This window comes from Carcharhinus amblyrhynchos, chromosome 13 (genome assembly GCF_965287045.1).
Source record: "Carcharhinus amblyrhynchos chromosome 13, sCarAmb.v2.hapA, whole genome shotgun sequence".
In the NCBI taxonomy this organism is placed as follows: domain Eukaryota; kingdom Metazoa; phylum Chordata; class Chondrichthyes; order Carcharhiniformes; family Carcharhinidae; genus Carcharhinus; species Carcharhinus amblyrhynchos.
The window spans coordinates 79,576,454-79,595,780 of NC_137336.1; the positions used below are offsets into that span (position 1 = coordinate 79,576,454).

Below are 19,327 nucleotides of genomic sequence, written 5' to 3' on the forward strand. Positions count from 1 at the left end.
ATCTTAAGAATCTGTCAAGCATCCCAGTAACCTCTACTTCTACAAGTTTGTTGACCATTATCCCAATTTCATTTCTCCTAATAGTGCCATCAGCAACATGCGAGTATCGGTCAGCATCAGGATTGAAATGAAGCAATGACAGATTATTGTTCTGTTCCATCTTCCTTAATTCATGTGCCCCAGTCACTGAGTAAAATCCAGACAGAACTACACACGATATTAAACACACGAAGCCGTATAATGATTTCGTGGGGCAGTGACGTTGAGATAGATAATCAAAAATGATCTTCTGAAGTAACCAAGCAGATTTGGGGGGCGAATAGTATATCCTTGCTCCTATTTCCCAAATTTCTATGAGGAAAATAAATATTTTATGGTGGGAAATTTCTTGTATCTGAAGAAACTGAACCACATACACAACCGGCTCATGTGCGGACGAGGGAAGTACTATATTAGATTTTTCAAATCAGTCCAAAGCTAAGGCTCTGGGGTTGTTAGTTTGATGTCAGACCCAGGCTCATTCGATCGACGTGGTTTATATGTCCTAGCCCAAGACTCTTAGGTGGGCTAGTTCTGAGGAATCCCGCCCGAACTTCTCACCATCAGATTCAAAGATAGAGTGAGGAAAATGAGGAGTGGGCTGGGGGGAGACAGAGACACAGAGACAGACAGAAAGACTTTGGTAATTTGGCGGGAGGATTTGAAGAGTGGTGTGTCCAATAATGTGTGACAAAAATCCATTGCCACACTAATATTGCAAGCATTTGCAGATTTTGACTTCTGAATGTACAATTTTATTCATCGATTAACAGATGTGAGGAGCTGAGAATTGAAGTGAATGTTGGCAGGAGAAAATCCTCGTTTTTTCGCTCTCCTGTCTTGCACCAGGAATGCTGAATCTCGTGTTATATTCTCATGGTTCGAACATGCAGACACCATTTATTTTCCAACGTGCACTTCTTTTTCTGTTTCAATTTGAGGATCTGGGATAAACATTAAGTTAGTGGAGTGAACACATAGAAACCCATCGCTGGGTTTTCTCATTTGTTTCGTTTATTAATTAATTGAATCATTGTTGTAATTGGATATTTCACTGCACTCATGAGCTGTTCTCTAAATTTTGACTGGGTCGCCCCATAAATAAATGTATTTGTACAGCAACTTAAATTCTGCAGCATAAATCCAACTTGCCCGAATATGAATTCAGATGTGGTGTAATCCCTGGCGTTTACTCCTCTAATGGTATAATATAAGAAATGTAAAACATACACTAGCCATAGAAGTATAAAACTGCCGGATACGGTGAAAAGTAAAATTATGGATTTCCTTCTACTCTCCATCTCTGGGTCATTGCGATTGTCTCTATTGCCCTGACCCCTTAAGCTCTTGCGGACTCGACTTGCAACTAAAATATGCCTGACAGTCAGAGCATTGAGCACCATCACCAAAGTGAATGGCAGCAATGGAGTTAAAACCGTATCGGCCCAGTCAAATCCTATCCATTCCGGTGCTGTGTAATAAACTGGCTTAATATAACAGGACCACGGCACATTATCTATTAGTTCGGCAGGTTCTATTGCAAAGTAGAAAGGTATATTTTTCAAACAGAGCAGAATGCATGTTGTTGCCAAAACCACAGCTGCAGTTTCCTCAGTGCAATACTTTGTCTTTAACTTTTGGCAACAAATGGCTACATATCGGTCAAAGGTGAAAGTGATGGTGAACCAGACAGAACAATCTGTGGCGGCATGACGCAGCACATTAATAAAACTGCACACAGGTGTGATGTAAAAGAACCTCTGCGGGAAATAGTAATAGCCAACCTTCCACAGAATGACATTAGTCATAATGAATAGAAGATCTGCCACAGCCATGGCCACCAAGTAGTAATTAGTGCAAGTGGAGAGGCCGCACTTTCCCCGGGATAGTATCACAATCGCCAGTAAATTAACTATGAGAGAAAGGAAAACAGTGCAAATAAACGAATCAAACATTTCTTGCATTAGGATAGCAATTCAGTATTAAAAGCAAAATGGTTCAGGATGGAAAAAAAAGGTTGAAATTTCAAAATTGAATTTTATGGAATCGATTGTGTTTAAGTTAGAGAAATTGGTTTAGGATGGAAAAAAAGGTTGAAATTTCAAAATTGAATTTTGTGGAATCGATTGTGTTTAAGTTAAAGTAATTAGTTTGGGACAGAAAGCAGGTCGGTAGCACAGTGGTTAGGACTGCTGCCTTATAGCGCCAACAAGCAGCGTTTGAACCTCGGCTTGGGTCACTGGTTGTGCAGAATCTATGTGCTCTCCCATGTGTGCGCGAATTTCCTTGGGTGCTCTGGTTTCCTGCCATAATCCGAAAGACGTGCTGGTAGGTGTGTTGACCATGCTAAATTCTCCGTCAGTGTACCGAAACAGGCGACAGATTGTGGCGACTGGGACGTTTCACTGTAACTTTGTTGCAGTGTTAATGTAAACCTACTTGTGACACCAATAAATAGTCTTGACTGATAATTGTGTTAGAAGTCTGATTTTTGTCCTGAGGACGATAAATATTGTTGTCTCCTCAGCGTATCTCCGAGCACAGCTGCTCTTTTGACATCTATCAATCACTTGGCTTTTACATTTTAAATCACATATAAAATTTTAGAAGTGGTCGATGATACCAAAGTTGGAGGAACGACAAAGGGTGAGGCTGATACGAATCGCCTGCTGCAGGAAAAGTTAGGTTAGCGGAATCAACGCATGTGGAAGTTAGAATTTTATACAGATGTGTGAGATCATGCGTTCTGGTAGAAAGCTTACAGAGATGCATATGTACAAAATAATAATATAATTCCATAATATGTGTGTGAAGAAAACCTAAGGCTTGCATGTGCATCTGTTTTGGGGGCTGCCATATCCATAACTGCCACTAAGATATTGGCAGTTATGGATATGGATCTGTTCTTCATAAAGGAAAATTAGGATGGATATTTTTGAAGCTCTGGTTTGTCCTTAACTATTGCTTCCAATTCTTGTCACCACGGGTTATGGAATATGTAAAGATTCTTCAAGGGGTTCAGAGCAGTTTTAGAAGATTGTTCCAGGATGGATGATTTCAGTTGTAAGTATGGATGTAAGTTTAGTTTGGAAATGCCGGCATTGCTTTCCTTGGAGTGAAAAGAAGTTCAAGGTTGATTTAATAGCAGTGCTCCATGTCATAACAGACTTTGGTTAGATAGAGAACATGAAACTCTTCTCATTAGCTCATGGCTCAAGGACTAGGGTATGCGTATTTAACATTTTGACCTAGAGCTACTTGATCAGTGCCAGGTAGAACATTTTTCTTTAATAATGACTGATAGTGACATGTTATTTGTTGCTCATGAGCCCGTTGGAAGTTCAGTCAATCATTTCAGAAGGGAATTGTGCAGACATTTGAAGCAAGTATGGTATGTGGATCAAATGGGGGAATGGCACATAATACTGTTCCACGGGAAGCCAATTTAGAATCAATGAGCCAAATGCCTCTCAATGCCAAATGTCAACGGCTTGGCAATCAAATGATCACCTGATTGATAAATAGAGATTGTATTGGGGCAATGGAATAAAATTAGAACAAGATGTAACATTTACTACCACTGGGCAAATCTTGAAAGCAGATCTTAAACATTGTAAAAGTACTTCAATCATCACAGTCACTTACCAACCACACCAAACACAGAAAGGATGTTGTAATATATTTTCAGGATACTGTCACTTGGATAATGCATTTTGCCTGAGAAGTGATTCGCTGCTTCCTGCTGCACCAAACCTCTCTGCATTAAACTCGAAACCATTTGAAGCATTTAATTTATACCCTGTCGAATCCCCAGGGCAAGTTAATGTTGCACTATTTTTATCTCTATTTAAATTGATGCAACAGATTATGACACTGAGCTCAGCCTGTGTTAGGATGGAATATACCTATTTCCGCAATCGACTTAGAATGCTAATAAAAAAGTGCCCAATGCCAGCATCTTTAACTAATAATAGTAATAATGAAGTTGGCTCTATCTTCTCCCATAACTAAGGTTGTTCATTCAAATATAACAGCCCAACGCTAGATCGTATCTTGTTTATGATATGACTTTTACTCCATTGTGACCATTCATATTTGAAATTCTAAATGTACCCTGCCTGTCTCAGGGCGCTTCTTCTGTAATCTGAAATTCCTTTAACAGTGTATTTTTTGATGCGTTGTGGCGTCGCGGTGACTGAGGTGAGCACTGCTGCCTCACAGCAGCAGAGATCTGGGCTCGATTCCAATCTTGATCCACTACCTGGGTTCAATTCCGCTCTTGGATGACTATCTGTGTGAAACTTGCCTGTTTCTGTGTGGGTTTAATCCGGGTGGCCCTCTTTTCTCGCTCAGGCTAGATGGATTGGTCATGCCCAGAGATATAGGTTAGGAGGTAAAAGCGCGGGGTTACGGGGATAAAGTAGAGGGCAAGTGGCTCAGGTAAAACCCCTGACTGGCACACACTTTTCACGCGGTATGTACTCCCCAGCTGAAAAAGACGCTCTAATTGTTCCAGCTCTTCAAACATTGTGGCCGTTTGAAAGTTTGCCGTGGGCAGGACGGTGGTGCATGTTGCACTCCTGCCTCACAGCACTAGGGATGTAGGTTCAATTCCGGCCTTGGTCACTGCCTTCGTGGAGTTGCACTTACTCCCCGTATCTGCGTGGGTTTCCTTCAGATGTTCTGCTTTCCCCCCACACTCCAAAAATCTGCGGTTTAAGTTGATTGACGTGCTGAAATTGGCCCGAGTGTAAAGGCGATTAGCAGGGCACAGGGCCTGGGTGAGGTTGAGATCGGAACAGATTCTTCTTCTGTACTGTTGGGATTCTGTGATTTCATTTACAATCGCCACAAGTAGCACTAACATTCAGACCAGTCGATGTTCACCCTCCAATTCGGAACATAACTCTGCACCCAATACCGACAATGAAACTGCTTCTTCTCCTCTGACTGAAACAACATCCTAATCTATTACAACCCAGCTGAATTGGTCACCTGAAACTAACGGAGTCCTTAACCTATTTCTTAAAGTTGTGCAGCCAATTCATACTACTAAAAACGTGAAATGAACGTAAGTTTATTCATCAGTTCCTGTAATAAGATATCTCAAGGAAGTGGTACGTATTAGTCAGGCACCTCAAACTAAAGGTACTCTACAAACTAGTACAGTTCAGTGATCTGATGCAGTGTAGGACTATTGAGTCATTGACACTTCCGACAGATGAGACCATCGAACACTTTTTTTTATTCAAAGATAATACGTATTTGCAATAATACTTGTCTTGTGTTACTATGTGATACGAATATCGATCTGTTGAATTTTCAATAATACGATGCAACTCAGTGACTCTGTGATTCTGATACTCTCCAGTGTTTGGGTGAGAAATTATTGTTAAATTTCATGTTATACTGCTGCCACTGAATTTATTAGATTAGATTTTATTTGATTTATTATTGTCACATGTATTAACGTACAGTGAAAAGTATTGCTTCTTATGCGCTATCCTGACAAAACATACCATTCATAGGGAAAGAACTGAGAGAGTGCAGAATGTAATGCTACAGTCATAGCTAGGGTGTAGAGAAAGATCAACTTAATGCAAGGTATGGTCATTCAAAAGACTGACAGCAGCAGTTCTTGGTTCGTGACCTCAGAATTTTGTATTTTTTTTCCCGAAGAAAGAAGATGGAGGAGAGAATAGCAGGGGTGCGTGGGTCCTTAATTATGCTGGCTACTTTGCCGAGGCAGCGGAAAGTGTAGACGGAGTCAATGGATGGGAGGCTGGTTTGCGTGATGGATTGGGCTGTATTCACGGCTTTTGCAGTTCCATGCGGCCTTGGGCAGAGCAGGAGTCACACCAAGCTGTGATACAACCAGAAAGAGTGCTTTCTATGGTGCATCTGTGAACGTTGGTGAGAGTCATAACTGACACGCCAAATTTAGGAAGTTAGGAAGTTAGGATTCAGTCACAGAGGGAGGTGCCGAGGACCAGACCATGGAGTTTGGAGATGAGTTTTGTGGAAATAATAGTGTTGAAGGCTGAGCTGTAGTCAATAAATAGGAGTCTGATATAGTTGTCTAGGTCTTCCAGGATTGAGTGCAGGGCCAGGGAGATGGCGTCTGCTGTGGACCTTTTCCGGTGGTAGGCAAACTGTAGTGGATACAGGTAGTCCAGGAGGCTGGAATTGAGTCAGGCCATGGCTAACCTTTCGAAGCATTTATTAATGATGAATGTCAGTCATCGGCCGATAGTTATTAAAGCACACTGCTTGGTTTTTCTTAGGTAAGTGGATGATGGTTGTCTTCTAGAAGCAGGTAGGCAACTCAGATGGTTGTCAACAGAGGTTGAAGACATCCGCAAATATCTCCGTCAGCAGATCCACCCAGGATCTGAGTTCACGTCCAGATATCCCGACCAGGCTAGTTGCTTTCCTTGAGCTGACCTTCAAGAAAATTGCTCTGATATCAGACCCCAGATACAGGTTCATCCTGGGCTTCCAGGTTGGAGGGCATGCTCTCACTGACCTCTTGCTCAAAATGGGCATAGAATGTATTGAGCTCATCAGGGAGGGGTGCGTTGGAACCAGCAATTTTACGTGCCTTCATTTTGTAGCCTGTTATGTTTTGTAAACCATGCCATTGTCAGTGGGTGTCAGTTTGGCTAGCCTGGGACTCTAGCTTGGTCCTTCCAGGTCTCTGTATGCCATTAGTGTGACGGTATTCTCCATATCCTAAAGAGCAAAAAACAATTCATGGCATTCTAGTTCTGGCTCTGAGCGTGGTCATAAACATTTATCACAAACATCTTGTCATAGGTAGGACGTTTATGCAGAAATGAAAGCTTTGCTTGTTCTTCCATGTCATTGGTGATTAGTCTCACAAGTAACTTTATGTTTCAATTTTACTCCTATATTTATCTTATCAAAAACAAATTATTGAAAAATGACTCAACTTTTCATTATCCCTTTGGTTTAAAGTTATGTAACAAGCAACCGCATTGTAAAAAACACTTGTTCTTCTGTATCACTGTTCAGAATACAAATAGCATTCCAAATCACTTTAATGCCAACTAATTGTTTGTTGAGTCATCAGACAGTGGTATGCCGTAGTAAATGTGATGGTCCATTTGCTGAAAGCAACTTTGTACGATGGGCAACGTTGCAATGACTTTCAGAGTTGGAGTGTTACGGAGACAAGAAGCTTTTTGTGACCTCCTGAGTTTGCAGAGGTAAGGAAGGCATTAGCGTCTGGTGAAGAATATAGAGTTAGAAAAATCAGATCTCGGGGTCACAGTCTCAGGATAAGTGGTAAGACATTCAGGACTGAGAAAATGAAGAGCTTCTTCATTCAGTAAGTTTTGAACCTGTGGAAGCTTTTGAACCTTCACCACAGAAAGCTGTTAAATATGTTCCAGAGGGAGCTGGACGAGCCCTTGTGTCAAAAGGGATTGAGGGGGATGGACAAAAAGTGAGAGTGGGATACTGAGAGTGCATGATCAGCCACAATCATTTTGAATGGTGGTGCGGGCTCTATTTCTATGACCTATTTTCTATGTTTCTATGTCGTATTAAATTGCAGCATTGTCTAATTTAGATCTGCATTACGCAACTTAAAGAAAAATCTGCGCTGCAGGCAGACTGCTTCTCCAAGAGTAAACTGCCTTCCTGGGTCAGAAAATGATTCTGGTAACCTTCCTTACCAGATCTGCACTGCCAGCTTGAGATGGTGCAACCGCCACAAGGCAGTTAGATGTTCATCCGCGAAAGCAGTCTTTGTCTATACCAACATCTTCTCTTCCCGATTGTGGAACTTTGCTTAAACTTGTCAACAGTCTTATATCGACATCCCTGAGGAGGGATGTCTGAGGAGACGTTTAACCTCCATACAGATCCATTAATAAAGTCATAATCGCTATCCGTTCTTGTTGAAACTGCTGCAATAAACAATAATCATTGTTTCCCTCAAACAACCAATGAACCTTAGCCGAACTCATGGTAGGTAAATCTCAGATACTGATTGTTTCCATTATTCTCTGCTAATATTGACACTGGCCAGGCTTCCAGCTTAGTTCTGTAAAGGATATGCTCAGAATGTCTATATTAACCAATCATTTATTACAGACACCTTATGAACACAATTGCGAAATCAAATTCCCCATTACCTCTTCTTCTGTTCCTTTCTAATACGGAACATGAGACACGTTCGTTGTATAATAATTACCTTTCGGATAATGAGCAGGTTAAAAAGAAAAAGGAGGCTTATGTTCGGATGAGATTGGAGGGCTCAGATAGTGCACTAGAAAGCTTTAGATTGGCTAGGAGGGAGTTGAAGAGTGAGTTGAGAAGGGCTAAAAGAGGACATGAGAAGACTTTGGCTGATAGGATTAAGGAGAATCCTAAGGCGTTCTATAGGTATGTCAAGAACAGAAGGTTGGTCAGGGCAAGATTAGGGCCAGTTACAGACAGCAGGGGGAAGTTGTGTGTGGAACCGGAGGAGATTGGAGAAGTATTGAACCAGTATTTCTCTTCGGTGTTCACGCAGGGGGACATGAATATAGCTGAGGAGGACATTGGGTTACAGGGGTGTAAAATAGACAGTATTACGGTTGATAAAGAGGATGTGCTGGAAATTCTTGAGGGGCTGAAAATAGATAAGTCCCCTGGTCCGGATGGGATCTACCCTAGGATTCTCTGGGAGGCGAGAGAGGTGATTGCAGAGCCTCTGGCTCAGATCTTCAGGTCGTCATTGGTCTCTGGTGTAGTCCCGGAGGATTGGAGGATAGCGAATGTTGTCCCATTGTTTAAGAAGGGGAACAGAGACTTTGCCGGGAATTATAGACCGGTGAGTCTTACTTCTGTTGTGGGCAAGGTTTTAGAAAAAATTATTAGGGATAGGATTTATAGTTATTTGGAGTGTAATGAATTGATTAGAAATAGTCAGCATGGTTTTGTAGCGGGTAGGTCGTGCCTTACTAACCTTATTGAGTTTTTTGAGAAGGTGACCAAAGAGGTGGATGGGGGTAAGGCAGTTGACGTGGTATACATGGATTTTAGTAAGGCGTTCGATAAGGTTCACCATGGTAGGCTTCTGCAGAAAATGCAGATGTATGGGATTGTGGGTAATCTAGGAAGTTGGATCAGGAATTGGCTATCAGATAGGAGACAGAGGGTGGTGGTGGATGGTAAATATTCATCATGGAGTGCAGTTACGAGTGGTGTGCCTCAGGGATCTGTTTTGGGGCCACTGTTGTTTGTAATTTTTATTAATGATCTGGATGAGGGTATAGTTGGGTGGATTAGTAAATTTGCTGATGACACCAAAATTGGAGGTGTGGTAGATTGTGAGGAAGGGTGTCATAGTCTGCAGGGAGACTTAGATAGGTTGCAGAGCTGGGCCGAGAGGTGGCGGATGGAATTTAATGCGGAGAAGTGTGAGGTAATTCACTTTGGTAGGAGCAACAGATGTGTCGAGTATAGGGCTAACGGGAGGACTTTGAATAGTGTGGATGAACAGAGGGATCTAGGTGTGTGTGTACATAGATCCCTGAAAGTTGGGAATCAAGTAGATATGGTTGTCAAGAAGGCGTACGGTGTCTTGGCGTTTATTGGTAGGGGGATTGAATTTAGGAGTCGCAGTGTAATGTTGCAACTGTACACTACTCTAGTGCGGCCGCACTTGGAGTACTGTGTGCAGTTCTGGTCCCCGCATTACAAGAAGGATGTGGAGGCGTTGGAGAGGGTGCAGAGGAGGTTTACTAGGATGTTGCCTGGTATGGAGGGGAGGTCCTATGAGGAGAGACTGAGGGATCTAGGGTTGTTTTCGTTGGAAAGAAGGCGGCTAAGAGGGGATCTTATTGAAACATATAAGATGATTAGAGGTTTAGATAGGGTGGATAGTGATAGCCTTTTTCCTCGGATGGAGAAAGCTAGCACGAGGGGGCATGGCTTTAAATTAAGGGGGGGGTAGCTACAGGACGGATGTCAAGGGTAGGTTCTTTACCCAGCGGGTGGTGAGGGATTGGAATGCCCTGCCTGCTGCAGTTGTAAATGCGTCTAGTTTGGGGGCGTTTAAGAGATCTCTGGATAGGTTTATGGACGAAATGGGATTGGTATAGGCTAGTGGGTCATTGTTTTTGTAACTGGTCGGCGCAACATCGTGGGCCGAAGGGCCTGTTCTGCGCTGTAATGTTCTATGTTCTATGTTCTATATGATTGATACTGCGAATCCATATTATATTTATATGTTTGGACTGCAGTTCCACAGTTCATTCCATCATGTGGATGTGTCAATCTGATTGATGATGCCCGTTATGATACAGGCGTGTTGCTGAAGAACATGAGAACATAAGAAATAGGAGCAGGAGTAGGCCATCTAGCCCTTCGAGCCTGCCCCGCCATTCAATAAGATCATGGCTGATCTGTCGTGGCTCAGTTCCACTTTCCCGCCCTCTCCCCATAACCCTTAATCCCCTCTCTTATCAAAAACCCATCAACCCGCGTCTTAAAAATATTGAGCGAGGCAGCCTCCACCACTTCAACGGGCAGAGAATTCCAGAGATTCCAGAGACCCTTTGAGTGAAGAAGTTCCTCCTCAACTCCGTTCTAAACCGCCCCCCCCCCACCCTTTATCTTGAGGCTGTGCCCCCTAGTCCTACTGTCCTTTCTGAGCGGGAAGACCCTCTCCACCTCTATCCGATCTATCCCATTCATCATCTTATATGTCTCAATGAGATCTCCCCTCATTCTTCTAAACTCTAACGAGTACAAGCCTAGTTTATTCAGCCTCTCCTCATAGCTCAACCCCCTTAACTCCAGCATCAGCCTAGTAAACCTCCTCTGCACTCCCTCCAAGGCCAAAATATCCTTGCGTAAGGGCGGCGACCAAAACTGCACACAGTACTCCAGCTGCGGCCTCACCAGTGCCCTATACAGCTGCAGCAAGACCTCCCTACTTTTATATTCAATCCCCCTCGCTATGAAGGCCAGCATCCCATTCGCCTTCCTGACCACCTGCTGCACCTGCAGGCTGGGTTTTTGCGACTCATGCACAAGGACCCCGAGGTCCCTCTGCACCGTCGCCTGCTGCAGTATTGCTTTTCTGTGGCGACACATTTCAAGACGTTAGTTTTGTTCTCACTGTGAAGCTCGGTTCCAGCCTCCGACTGCTCCCTGGAGACTAGGCGCGGATCCCTAAAGTAGGTTAGTTCTATACTCACTAAGTAGCTCCAGTTGTCCCTCCCACTGCTCCCAGGACGCTTCTGGTTCCGCATTCGGAACCAGATACCTGTCCTCAATTTTGTTTCCTTACATATAGTAAAACATGTTTATCAACGGCGTATAAATGCAGCGGGATAGCCACCGATAAGGTTCACAACTTTACTCGGATGAGCAATTAAAGTTCACGTCATTGTATAGTTTCTAAATTAAAGTCGCGAAAAAAAAACACCCAGCTGTTTCAATGAATCGATTATAAATCACGATAAATGCAATTTAGAATGAGACTGGGTTTATTAATCTCTGCAATGAGAATGTACCAAATCGGGAACGCGACAAATATCTTAAGTCAATGGGTATGTTTATTTTATAAGGGGTGTAAATTGATAAGAGAACAATGATCATAATAGTCAGGGAATTAGGCTTCAGTTGATGACTGATCATCTCGGCTTTAATCAGGATTTCAACATCAATGTTTCAGGTGCGGTCTGTCGAACATCTGTCCGCATGAATGTGTGGCAACGCAGCAAATAGTTTTTGCCAGTATAAACTTCACATATTTCAAATCAGCTTCCTATTTTGAAAAATGTAATGACTGTAAAGTTAATTTATCACGAACCTGACAAAGCGTTGAGCGTGCAATGCTATTCAGAACTAGAAGTTGCATTATGATAAATGGCAAAAAAGTAATATATTTTCATAATCCTCTCTCTGACTGGATTTTCTATGTATTACGTTCTAGTTTATAACGTGTGATTAGCTATTTATGTATCTGTACAGCTTGAGGTGGACGAAGTGCAAAGCGGTGTAATGGATGTGCAGGGTGCTGAAGCGTTTACCGGTCTGGTGACGGACACACAGCCATTATTCGACATTCTGCAGTTAAAACTAAATTTACAAAAATTGAGCGAGTTAAAACAATCCCATTGAAGCAAGTCCATATCAAAGTTATGTGGAAATGTCAAATGGATTCACTCTCGACTTGGACGACAAGGTGGAGACTGAAGAGACGTGGAGTTATGAATGCAAGAAGAACCATGATTTATTAAGCCACTGAACATGAAGCAATGTCCGTGAGAACGAAAGTAAAGGGCGATGGAGGTTATGCGATGCCTGGTTATTAACACCGCAGAATAGGTCAGTTGACATTGATGGAGTCATAGTCATAGAGGTTTGCAGCATGGAAACTGGCCCTTCGGCCCAACTTGTCCACGCTAGTCCCAGTTGCGCGCGTTTGGCCCATACCTCTCTATACCTATCTTACCCATGTAACTACCTAAATGCTTTTTAAAAGACAAAAGTGTAACTGCCTCTACTATTACCTCTGGCAGTTCGTTCTAGACACTCACCACTCTGAAAAAAATTGCCCCTCCGAACACTTTTGTATCTCTCCCCTCTCACCTTAAACCTATGCCCTGCAGTTTTAGACTCCCCTACCTTTCAGAAATGGTTTTGACATTGCTCCACAAAAGTGGAGTCGCTGACTTCTGGTGTCACCCCGGAAAACATTGTCTGTACCATTTTTCAGAAGTATGTGATACCCTTTGATAACCGGAGCGGTGTACATTACTTCATGCAAGGTCCAACCTATGATTGCTGAAGATTGAGAAATTCAGTTGACTGTCCATTTACCGAGCTAATTATCCCAGAAGTTTTCTTATCCATCTCACCAAACTAAACGTCTAGCCGTTTTCGCTCTGAAACATGAACTTATTATTACAAAAATTCTGTCATGATTTTTTTTTCCATTTCAACAATCTGTCCTGAGTGGGTTTGCGTTAAGGTTGCTACTTAGTCAATGGACAAAGTTACAGAACCATTATAGTTAGTTTATGCATAATGTAGCTGGAAGAATCTCCGCTCAAATTCCAATATGCGAATTTAACTTAAAATTAGAGAATTAACCACACATGGAATTAAACAAACATGGAAATAAGAAACAAATGTGAACAGTTATCGAGGAAAGTCCCATTGATGTCAAAGTTTGCTTATCAAAGGCCAAATCAGCTTTTCTCCTATTAGCAATCTCACTAAACCGAGCTTCTCTCCGTCTCCTGCATGGGGCCATTTGAAATGTTTTGAATGAGAGAGCAAATGTGACGTCCTGTGAACGTAAATTATGTAGTATTTGTTTAAAATGGCCATTCAATGATGCAGAAATATAGCACATTCCTTCAAGTTGAAATCCAGATAGAAACAGTGACTCTTCAAGAAGAGAGGAATTTGATAAGTTTATGTGTCGGTATAGTGAAAAAGGCTATATCTGGTAAAGACAATATTCCAAACTACAAATAATCTAACACCGTGATAGTAATCATGACCACGAGATAGGCCACTGGCATTCACATCATGTAACAAGTGGTGTTTTTGGGGAGAATTCTTCCAGGGAAAGGTGATAATCCTCAATAATCAGTTAATTAAAATAGGAAACTGAGGGGTTGATTACCAGACTTGGAGCCAAAGCAGCAAGTTGACAGATTTTGCATATAAAATGTCAGTCTTGTTGCAACATTGAATGGCACCAAGTGACTCATTGGCCTGTCCAGTGGTATCCTACTGACAACAATTTGAAAATGAATCAGCGATAATAAATTCAGAGATCGATGCAGTAAGTAACAAAATCCACCACGGAAGTGCAGAGTCTGGGTGTATTGCAAGTGGGGAAGGAGTGGATGAGCAATTTTCCAACATTTTCCTCTTCACCGCTCCTCTCCCCACCACTTTCCCATTCATCCGCAACCACCATCCTTGTGCGCCTCACAATCCCTTTCAACACTTCTCATTTCTCCCTCAACTTCTCGGATTTCCAGCCTCCTTCACTCCACAATTCTCCCCTCTTAATTCCCCCATACAACTTAATCTGCAATTCTCTATATCCCATTCCTCTGGTGCTAAATTCTCCCCTCATCTATCCTGTTATTTGCCTGCATTCCCTATGTCCAATTTCCAGCTGTTGTTTTTTTTCCCCTCTCCTCCATTATATATTTATAAATTGTCCTCTCCTCCTCCCACTCCCCTTTCCTTTCCCACACTAATAATTAATCACAATCCACTTCATATTCCCCATCTGGAGAATGCTGGCACAGTGGTTATCACTGCTGCCTCACCGCACCAAGAACCCAGGATCAGTTCCATGCTTGGATAACTGTCGATGCACAGGCTGCACGTCGTCCCCATGTCTGTGTGCGTTTCTTCCAGGTTCTTCAGTACCATTTCACAATCCAAAAGATATGCTGGTCAGGTGCATTTGCCATAATAAAACTGTCCCTTACTGGAACCGAACAGGCACCACAGAGTGATAACTAGGAAATTTTCAGTGTTAATGTAACCTTACTTCCAACACTAACAAATTACCTCTATCCATTCACGATCTCCGTCTCACCAGTTCTAACACCTCCATCGTCTCCCTTCCCTGTGTTTTTTTCCCGATTTTCCACGTTCTCCCCCACTCAAAATTATGCCGTTGACATTCTCAGCCTTGAGCATTCCACCATTAACAACCACATCCGTCATTTACCCTTTCCACACTTTCTCCTTTAGTTCTTCCCAAACATCATTTTTCCGCTTACATGTTCTCCTCTACCTCTATCCAATAATTCAACCTTACATTCTCCCCAACCATTTCTGGATTCTCCCGTTCCATAAGAGCATGAGGAAGAGGAGCAGGATTAGGCCATCTAGCCCCTCGAGCCTGCCCCGCCATTCAATAAGATCATGGCTGATCTGTTGTGTCTCAGTTCCACATTCCCGCCCTCTCCCCATAACCCTTAATCCCCTCTCTTATCAAAAACCCATCAACCCGCGTCATAAAAATATTGAGCGGGGCAGCCTCCACCACTTCAACGGGCAGAGAATTCCAGAGATTCACCACCCTTTGAGTGAAGAAGTTCCTCCTCAACTCCGTTCTAAACCGCACCCCCCCCCCCTTTATCTTGAGGCTGTGCCCCCTCGTCCTACTGTCCTTTCTGAGCGGGAAGAGCCTCTCCACCTCTATCCTATCCATCCCATTCATCATCTTATACGTCTCAATGAGATCTCCCCTCATTCTTCTAAACTCTAACGAGTACAAGCCTAGTTTATTCAGCCTCTCCTCATAGCTCAACCCCCTCAACTCCGGTATCAGCCTAGTAAACCTCCTCTGCACTCCCTCCAAGGCCAAAATATCCTTGCGTAAGTGCGGCGACCAAAACTGCACACAGTACTCCAGCTGCGGCCTCACCAATGCCCTATACAGCTGCAGCAAGACCTCCCTACTTTTATATTCAATCCCCCTCGCTATGAAGGCCAGCATCCCATTCGCCTTCCAGACCACCTGCTGCACCTGCAGGCTGGGTTTTTGCGACTCATGCACAAGGACCCCGAGGTCCCTCTGCACCGTCGCCTGCTGCAGGTTTTCGCCACCTCTTCTCTTCTGCCTCCTGTTCTGCCCATCTTGTATTCTGTCCCATTTCTCCATTACTTCTTCCCTATTCACTCCTATCATTCTGCATGCCCCAGACTCCCACACGACACCGTGATTTAGTCCTCTGCAGCTGCAACATTCTGTACTTCCCTCGCCCTCAACCACAGTTACCACGTTCCAACTTTGACCCGTCCCGTGCCTCTTTTCACCATCGCAGCTTCCCCATTCTCTTCAGCACATTTTCTCCATATTTTCCATTTCCTATCGTTGCACCACTTCCCCATATTATTGTTCCACTCACTCAACCCTTCCCGACCCCCTCCCCGCCTATGTCGCCCTTCCCATTCTCAGTGACAACGTTTCTCACTCATTTGTTCTGACTTCTCTCCCCACTAATCGTTGCACATCACCCCAAATTCTCATCAACACAATCTCCCTCCGAAATCTTTCGATTCCCTCTCACCCTATTCCATTTGCGCGTCCTCCAGTCAGCATTTAAATTCCGCCATGTCCTCAGCCCGAACATTATTCTCCTTTCTGTTCCCAACCTGTCGATTTGCTCATTAACCGTTCGCTATTTAAGCTTCTCATATCCACCGACCTCTCACTCTTCTCCCTATCTGCCCTTTCCAATCATCCACATCTCCATTTCACCATCCCCTCCCACTTCCTAACCCATTCCCTCTCCCATTTACCCACTCTACAAAGAACCTTTCTTATTATCCAACATCTTTTGCTGAAAATTTATATCTCCTATTCCCAATTCGTAAGAACATAAGAAATAGGAGCAGGATTAGGCCATCTAGCCCCTCGAGCCTGCCCCGCCATTCAATAAGATCATGGCTGATCTGTCACTGCTCAGTTCCACATTCCCGCCCTGTCCCCATAACCCTTAATCCCCTCGCTTATCAAAAACCTATCAACCCGCTTCTTAAAAATATTTAGCGAGGCAGCCTCCACCACTTCAACGGGCAGAGAATTCCAGAGATTCACCACCCTTTGAGTGAAGAAGTTCCTCCTCAACTCCGTTCTAAACCGCCCCCCCTTTATCTTGAGGCTGTGCCCTCTAGTCCTACTGTCCTTTCTGAGGACACCTGTCCTTCGCAATAATATTCCCCATTCCAATTCCATGTATTTTCTTCCCGATTGCTCCTCCACCACTTCCTCTAATTATCTTTCCTGAGGAAATGTTATGACTCCAATCCGCCCTTCCTTTCCTTCCAAGTATCCACTCTTGGCCGGGAGGGGGCGCTGTGTGCACACTATGAAGAGGACTTCTACCTATGCAGAAAGCATGAAAATCAGATAAGAACATAAGAACATAAGAAATAGGAGCAGGAGTAGGCCATCTAGCCCTTCGAGCCTGTCCCGCCATTCAATAAGATCATGGCTGATCTGTTGTGGCTCAGTTCCACTTTCCCGCCCTCTCCCCATAACCCTTAATCCCCTCTCTTATCAAGAACCCATCAACCCACTTCTTAAAAATATTTAGCGAGGCAGCCTCCACCACTTCAACGGGCAGAGAATTCCAGAGATTCACCACCCTTTGAGTGAAGAAGTTCCTCCTCAACTCCGTTCTAAACCGCCTCCCCTTTATCTTGAGGCTGTGCCCCCTAGTCCTACTGTCTTTTTTGAGCGGGAAGAGTCTCTCCACCTCTATCCTATCCATCCCATTCATCATCTTATACGTCTCAATGAGATCTCCCCTCATTCTTCTAAACTCTAACGAGTACAAGCCTAGTTTATTCAGCCTCTCCTCATAGCTCAATCCCCTCAACTCCGGTATCAGCCGAGTAAACCTCCTCTGCACTCCCTCCAGGGCCAAAATATCCTTGCGCAGGTGCGGCGCCCAAAACTGCACACAGTACTCCAGCTGCGGCCTCACCAATGCCCTATACAGCTGCAGCAAGACCTCCCTACTTTTATATTCAATCCCCCTCGCTATGAAGGCCAGCATCCCATTCGCCTTCCTGACCACCTGCTGCACCTGCAGGCTGGGTTTTTGCGACTCAGGCACAAGGACCCCGAGGTCCCTCTACACCGTCGCCTGCTGCAGTTTTTCGCCACGTAAGTAATAGTCCTTCCTACCATTCTTCCTACCAAAGTGGACCACGGGTGTAGCTCTAGCTCCGTTCTTATGATTTAATAAGTCCCATGTATAACATTTGGACCAATCTCCACATTCCTGTCTATTTTGTAAGATCTTCGGTGCCCTTGTCAACCTATAATCTAACACAACGTTGAAGGCTGGATTAACCCACTGTTCTCTATAATAGCTAATTCCAAAAAAAAACTTTTGAGGGAAATTCCTCTACCTCTGAATTTTAAATGGGTGGCGTTTTAATACAACGACGTCTAGTTCCACTTTCTCCCAAGAGAGGAACTATCATGTAAGTATCTACTCTATCATTCCGGATGATAATTATATGTCTTTCAATAAGATAAACACGCCTTCTAAACAGCAGTAAATGTAGTCCCAACTTCCTCAACCTCAGCTCATAAGACAAATTCATCATTGGAGAAACCATCCCAATGAGCCAAAAGCGATGCAAATTAAAACGCAAAGAATGCACCTCAGGATAGGAGTCTGGGCGGCACGCTGGCATTGTGGGTGCGGCACCGTGGCCTCACAGCGCCACGAACTCGAGTTCAATTCTGGCCTTGGGTGACAATTTCTGTGGAGATTATACATTCTCCCCGTGCCTACCTGTTTTTTTTCTCTTCTGCAGGTGCTCCTTTATTCCCCACTCCAAGAAGTACAGGGTAGGTTGATTTCTCACACATTTCTAGCTGCGTTAATGATATAGTTGAGCTAAAGTATGTCAAGTGTCTAACATGGAGGGACTGATACCTGTCGCTTTTCCAACTGCTATCATTGTTAGTCGTAAAACGACACCTTAAGAATCTGTCAAGCATCCCAGTAACCTCTACTTCTACAAGTTTGTTGACCATTATCCCAATTTCATTTCTCGTAATAGTGCCATCAGCAACATGCGAGCATCGGTCAGCATCAGGATTGAAATGAAGCAATGACAGATTATTGTTCTGTTCCATCTTCCTTAATTCATGTGCCTCAGTCATTGAGTAAAATCCAGACAGAACTACACACGATATTAAACACACGAAGCCGTATAATTTTTTTGTGGGGCAGTGACGTTGAGATAGATAATCAAAAATGATCTTCTGAAGTAACCAAGCAGATTTGGGGGGCGAATAGTATATTCTTGCTCCTATTTCCCAAATTTCTATGAGGAAAATAAATATTTTATGGTGGGAAATTTCTTGTATCTGAAGAAACTGAACCACATACATAACCGGCTCATGTGCGGACGAGGGAAGTACTATATTAGATTTTTCAAATCAGTCCAAAGCTAAGGCTCTGGGGTTGTTAGTTTGGTGTCAGACCCAGGCTCATTCGATCGACGTGGTTTATATGTCCTAGCCCAAGACTCTTGGGTGGGCTAGTTCTGAGGAATCCCGCCCGAACTTCTCACGATCAGATTCAAAGATAGAGTGAGGAAAATGAGGAGTGGGCTGGGGGGAGACAGAGACACAGAGACAGACAGAAAGACTTTGGTAATTTGGCGGGAGGATTTGAAGAGTGGTGTGTCCAATAATGTGTGACAAAAATCCATTGCCACACTAATATTGCAAGCATTTGCAGATTTTGAC

The 19,327-nt window shown here is 43.5% G+C and overlaps 1 protein-coding gene across 1 annotated transcript; it reads right to left on the minus strand.

The window, feature by feature from the left end:
* Positions 1 to 1,040: 1,040 nt before the first annotated feature.
* Positions 1,041 to 3,751, minus strand: LOC145351382 (C-C chemokine receptor type 5-like). The gene is made up of 2 exons (XM_080200993.1): positions 3,685 to 3,751; positions 1,041 to 1,951 (listed from the first exon to the last, which is right to left on the minus strand). The coding sequence occupies exons 1-2, from the start codon at positions 3,749 to 3,751 to the stop codon at positions 1,041 to 1,043; spliced, it is 978 nt and encodes a 325-aa protein (XP_080057119.1).
* Positions 3,752 to 19,327: the final 15,576 nt, after the last annotated feature.